At 39.1% G+C, this 6,521-nt stretch overlaps 1 protein-coding gene across 1 annotated transcript; it reads left to right on the top strand.

Moving 5' to 3' along the window:
* Positions 1-1,044: 1,044 nt before the first annotated feature.
* Positions 1,045-1,857, top strand: LOC114715283 (uncharacterized). Its single transcript, XM_028900080.1, has 2 exons — positions 1,045-1,299; positions 1,390-1,857. Exons 1-2 carry the CDS (start codon positions 1,045-1,047, stop codon positions 1,855-1,857), a joined length of 723 nt encoding a protein of 240 aa, XP_028755913.1.
* Positions 1,858-6,521: the final 4,664 nt, after the last annotated feature.

Here is a 6,521-nt window from a genome sequence, read left to right on the forward strand (position 1 = left end):
GGAGTCGATACAAGGGGAGAGTCGTCAAGACCCCCTATTGATCCAATGTAAAGAATTATGGAAAGGTTAGAGGAACAACAAAGAAGTATGGGTGAGATACAAGCCACACAAGCTAGGCAAGAACAAGAGAGGGATGCTACTATAGCTACAGCAATAGCGGAAGCATTGGCACAGTTACAGCAGCCTGGGCAAGGAATAGCCGGAACAGCCTAGTCCATACCACAACCACAGGAAACCACTCCTGTGAGACCTCAACTTGCTGTAGATCCTGACACACTATAGCAGTTGATTGTAAAGTTCACTAAACACAACCCTCCTACTTTCGAGGGAACCTTTGATATAAAAGTAGCCGAGGACTGAATAACCCAGCTAGAGAAGATTTTTGCTATTTTGGAATGTCTGTCTGAGAGGAAGGCTTAGATAGCATTATACAAGCTAGAAGGGGAAGCAATTTGATGGTGGAAGAACACTAAATTGGTCCTATACGCTAACGAAACCCCCCGTCACATGAGAGGTGTTCAAGGACCAATTTTTCCTAAAATAGTTTCCCTATTCTGTGAGGGATGAGAAAGAAGTGAAGTTCCTCATTATAAACTAAGCTGTGAATGAACCTTTCAATGAGTACTTGGAAAGGTACATTAAGTTATCCAGGTACTCCACTTACCTCTAGTATATGAATGATGAACATTAGTTCACGGAGAAGATGATTAAGGGGCTGAAGCCTGAGTTGAGAGAGAAGGTAGTCTCGAGACAGCTAGAAGTTTTCAATAAGGCAGTGAAAGTCTGTCATATCACCGAGAATAGCCAGAATCATGTTGAGCTGGCTAGAGCAACCCCACGAGGCGAGAAGCTAAGGGTAAGAATGGGTTAGGAAGGTACTTCTTTTGGTGGTAGCTAGAAAAAGAAGACATTTAATTGGAGTAGGAAGTCGAGGTAGGGAACCGACGAGGAGGAATGGAGAATGTCTGCTAGGGAGTAGAGAATGTTCATCGAGGAAGGGAACGTGAACATTATGGCCGTAATCACGGAGATAGGCAGTGCATGATGGGTCAAAGCATGTTCTTTAGATGCAGACAACCCAGACACTTTGCTAGGGAGTGCCCACAAGGTGTCGATAGCACGGGGAGACCTCAGGCTGAGGACAGGGTGTTCACCCTTAGTCGGGAAGAGGCTCATAAGTTGCCTGAGATGATCCGAGATACGGTTACTGTGAATGGCTACCTTGTGGATACTTTGTTTGACTCAGATACCAGCCACTCGTTTATATCGTATGATTGTGCTAGGTGCTTAGGTCTTGCTGTTGACACATTACTATATGGTTTGTGTGTTTCCACTCCCACAGAAACAAAAATTTTAACTTCTGCTGTTTGTTTAAATTGTGTTGTCTAGTATGCCCACTGTTACACTATGTTGGACCTAATATGCATGCCTTTCTGTGATATTGATATTGTCCTTAGTTTGAACTGGTTGTCCTCCCAAAATGTCCTCCTTGACTGTAAAAACAAAACACTGATCCTTCCTACCCGAGAGTTAACCCTTACGGCAAAAGTGAAATTGAATGTGATTTTGGTGGCTCAAGCGGATAGGTGGTTAAGACAGGGTTGCCAAAGTTATATAGTGTTCTTCTCGAGGAAGGCAGAAACAAAAGAAGGAATTTTGGATATTCCAGTGGTTCAGGAATTCCCTGAGGTATTTCCAACAAAGATTAGTGGACTACCCCCTAAAAGAGAGATTGAATTTGCTATTGATCTGGTGCCCAGAACGAGCTCAATTTCAAAGGCTCCGTATCGGATGGCTCCAAATGAGATGACAGAACTAGAGAAACAATTAGAGAAGCTCTCTGGCATATCCCCATGAGTATTATTTGTGAAGAAGAAGGATGGTAGCTTAAGACTGTGTATAGACTATGGTGAGTTGAACAAAGTAACGATCAAGAACAAGTATTCGTTACCACAGATCGATAATTTGTTAGATCAGTTGGTAGGAGCCATTGTATTCTCAAAGATTCACTTGGGGTTAGGATATCATCAATTGAGGATCAAGGTAGAAGATGTCCCGAAAATTGCCTTCCGAACAAGGTATGGGCATTACGAGTTTCTGGTAATGCCATCTGGATTGACAAACGCACCTGCTATATTCATGGATTACATGAATAGGATTTTCTGGCCATACTTAGATCAGTTTCTAGTAGTGCTCATTGACGATATCCTGGTGTATTCCAAAACACCAGAGGAATATGAACGACATCTGCGGATTGCATTAGGCAAGTTGCGGGAAAAGCAACTATATCCTAAGTTGAGCAAATGAGTTCTGGCTAAATGAAGTAAAATTCTTGGGTCACATAATTACCCGAGATGGAGTAGCAGTGGACCTAAGCAAGATAGAAGCCATGTTAAATCAGGAACAGCCCAAGATGACAACCAAAGTGAGAAGCTTTTCTGGGACTGGTAGGGTATTATAGGAGGTTTATACGGGATTTCTCTAGGATTGCCCTACCGCTGACCAAGCTCACTCAGAAGAACCATTCATTCAACTAGGATGCCAAGTGTGAGGTGAGCTTCCAAGAATTAAAGCAGAAGTTGACAGGGATTAGGATGTGTGCTGATGCAGCAGGGTTGAGTAGTTGCTTATGCCTCATAACAGTTAAAGACTCATGAGGAGAACTATCCAACGCACGACCTTGAGCTGGCAGCGATTGTTTATGCCTTGAAGATCTAGAGGCATTATCTATATGGGGTACCTATTGAACTATATTGTGACCATAAGAGCCTTAAGTACTTGCAGACCAGAAATAACTCAACATGAGACAGAGGAGATGGATGGAATTACTTAAGGATTATGATTATCAAATTAAATACCATCTAAGGAAAGCAAATGTGGTAGCAGATGCGTTAAGTCGGAAGACGCTACAAGTGACGTCATTGATGATAAAGGAACAAGAGTTGATTGAGAAAATTCGAGATTGGAATCTCACTAGCTAGATACGGTTAATGGTGGGCCAAATTGGCACTGCAAAAACAGAAGCATAGATCATTGAACAAATCAAGAATGCCCAACAGAGAGATTAACTGGCCAATATTTTGAAAGCCAAAGTTTGGAGAAATGAGACGAGGGATGTCGAGATAACTCAGGAAGGGATCCTGAAATATAAGGGTAGAACTTATATTCCCCCAAACTCAGAGATGAAGGGGCAAATCCTAGAAGAGGCACACAAGACTCGATACGCCATGCATCCAGGCATGACCGAGATGTATCGAGATCTTAAAGAATCATTTCGGTGGCCTAGTATGAAGAAAGATGTGACAGACTATGTGTCGAGGTACCTCACTTGCCAAAAAGTGAAGACGGAACACCAAAAACCGTCAAGATCCTTACAACTACTGAGTATCCTAGAATGGAAATGGGATAGCATTTCCATGGATTTTGTAATGGGATTACCTTGTACTTTATCAGGATATAATGCAATATGGGTGATTGTGGATTTCCTAACGAAGTCAGCTCATTTCTTGGCCATTAAGAAAGAGTATCAACCGAAGAAACTGGCATGGATATTCATCCGGAAAATTGTGAGGTTGCACCAAGTGCCTAAAGTGACTGTTTCTGATCGAGACCCGAGATTTCTCTCTAGATTTTAGAAAGCACTACAGGAAGCCATGGGCACCAAGCTAAGTTTCAGTAAGTTTATCATCCTCAAATGGACGGGCAGACAGAACGCACTATTCAAATGTTAGAGGATATGTTAAGAGCTTGTGCCCTAGATTTCAAAGGAAACTGGGATGAGTACTTGCCACTGGCATAGTTCGCCTATAACAATAGTTACCATTCCAGTATCTATATGGCTCCCTATGAGGCTTTGTATGGAAGGAAATATAGATTCCTATTGTGTTAGACTGAATTGGGAGAAAGAAAGATGTTTAGTCTCGACTTGGTGGAGCAAACCTCACAACAAATCAAAATGATTCGGCAGAGGCTGCTTATGGCACAAAGTAGACAGAAGAGTTACGCCGACGTGTGAAGAAGGCCTCTAGAATTTGAAGTTGGAGATCACATTTTTCTGAAAGTTTCTCCAACTATGGGTGTAGGTAGATCGATCAAGGCCCAAAATTGACACCGAAATTTATTAACCCTTCCAAATCCCAAATCTTGTCAAGAGTTGGCCGGTAGCCTGCAGATTGGCCCTACCCTCTAATATGAGCCAGATTCATGATGTCTTCCATGTTTCTTAGTTGAAGAAATATCAATCGGATCCCTCACATGTCTTGAAATATGAAGACATAGAGTTGTGAGATAACCTCACCTTTGAGGTAAAACCGGTGAAAGTGATAGACCAGCAGATTAAGCAATTACGGAATAAAGCTCTTCTGATTATCAAAGTTGTCTGGAGGGATCTAACTCAAGAAGACGCTATGTGGGAGAAGGAAGACGACATGAAGGCCTAATACCCAGAGCTATTTAATTGACGTATGTTTCTAAATTTTGAGGATGAAATTTATTTAAAGGGGGAGGAATTATCACATCCTGAGAAATTTCACTGGGACTTATGAAATTAAAAAATTGGGATGAGGGTCAATATAGAAACCAGATAGGGAGGCGAAACAACTTTTGATGTGAAACTCCGATAAAGTTTAGGCTGGCATTTTTGTAATTTTCGGTCCAGGAAGCGAAAAGGGGGAAAATTTGAGAAAATTTCTAGAAAATTTGAGAAAAAAAAATGGAAAATTTCTAGAAAATCATAAAGTAGAGGTTTTGGAGCCTTGGTTGAGGCTCGAAAGGTGAAAATATTGGGAAAATAAATTATTATCGAATTTTCCGTAAACAGAGGTTTTTTAGAAAAATATTAGAAAATCTGAGGAAAATAGTTATTTTAATTAGTTAGAGGCATCAATAAATTTGGAAAAATGATGGATAAATCATCTAAATATTTATTTGAATTTATTAAAAAAATTTTAGGTCTTGAAAGTTCAGGAATTAATTTTAGGGAATTTATTTTCCCGTAGTGATACTGATAAAGGTCTAAGCAGAGAAAATTCAAAATAAATACCTAGAGGTGGTGAAAAATTCTGAAAATTTTCAGATCATGTACCCATATTAAAAGGTGAATTTTCATGGGGAGAAATGAATTTTTGAAAGTCTAGAAAAATTATGGAATGTTACTAGTGAATAGTAACCGATAAAGTGTCGAAATGGTTTGGGATTTTGATTTGATTTGATTTGTGGGCCATATTTTTGGACCAGCCTATAACATTTGTGGGGCCCACATTATGCCTAATTCAAGTCCAATTTTGTGTAGTTTCTGGACAGCTCCATATTTAATTACAATAAATGCAAAATTAATGGATAAATGCTTGGAAAAATCTAGTAATTGTCCACTTGTTCAAACCCGACTTCTTCTAGCATTTGATGACTAACACATAACCCCCATGAGGTGGAAAATTTCAGCCAAACAGGGAGAGGGAAGGCAGATCATATTTTTCTATATATACCCCTTTGGAAAATACAAATAAATGTTAGAAAATTGGATAAACAAGAGGAGACTCTACCACTATAGCTCCAGCTCCATTTGGCCAAAATTCTCAAGTGTTTTAGGCAAGGAATCATTCAAATTACACCAAGAAAACATTAAGGTATGCTTATACCTTCTTATTCCTAAGTTTCAAGCTTGGTTAATTAGGGTTTTTGGCTTGAAAAATTAAGGAAAATGCTGCCAAAATTTTGGTGGACCATGTGATGCTTAGAAAAGGATAGAAACCTTAAATACCAAGTGGAATAAGCAAGATTAAGTGGTGTATGGATTGATTTTTGGAAGAAAATCCACCTAGGGTTCTATATGTCATTTTTTGCCAAGCACTGTTCATGGGGTAGCAAATTGTTTTTCATTGATTTGATGATTCTAATGGGTTTAGAATGTGTGTTTGTGTAGGGATATGTCATTGGGAAGTGTTTAAAATCATTGGAATCAAAAATGAAATTTTTGAAAGTTTATATACCCTATTCGGCCAAGGCGAATTCATGGGGAAGGAGTTTGATTTTCAAAAATCTGATTTCATATTTGAATTCCTCATGAAAAATTGTATAGGAATGAGCCATGAGGTTATTGATTTTAAAGGAGAAATCATTTTGTTAAAAATCAAAGAAAAAGAGGGAAATTGTTAAGTTAAAGTTTAAGGATTGTATTAAGTTGTTTGGTTATTGATATGCCTATGTTTATGCTTGATTTGATAGGCTTTGTGAGGAGGAGTTAAGGAGGATCATTATCCCATAAGGAGACCAATTGATCAAGTGATAAAAGGTAGCTTTGAATTATAATTTGATTGTTTATCTTGCGTGTTTAATGTGATTTGTTGGTTGCTTGGATTTAAGAGCTTGTGTTGTGATATTGGTTGATTGTATAACCTTTGTTTATGCTTTGGCCAAATGCATTAATTTGTGTTAATGTGGAAGTGTTGATATTCCTCTCCTAGCATGAGACTAAGAATGATTTTATGTGACTTGAGGATGTCTTGAAGTTCTATAACATGTCA

The sequence above is a fragment of the Neltuma alba genome, unplaced genomic scaffold, assembly GCF_004799145.2.
Source record: "Neltuma alba isolate B1F8T4 unplaced genomic scaffold, ASM479914v2 tig00011585_pilon, whole genome shotgun sequence".
Classification (NCBI taxonomy): domain Eukaryota; kingdom Viridiplantae; phylum Streptophyta; class Magnoliopsida; order Fabales; family Fabaceae; genus Neltuma; species Neltuma alba.

What these genes read in the sequence shown, in the direction of transcription:
- LOC114715283 (XM_028900080.1), top strand. Translation starts at nt 1,045, where the DNA reads ATGGGTCAAAGCATGTTCTTTAGATGCAGACAACCCAGACACTTTGCT. An exon ending in CTAGGTGCTTAGGTCTTGCT is followed by an intron (nt 1,300 to 1,389) that starts GTTGACACATTA and finishes TGTGTTGTCTAG; the next exon opens with TATGCCCACTGTTACACTAT.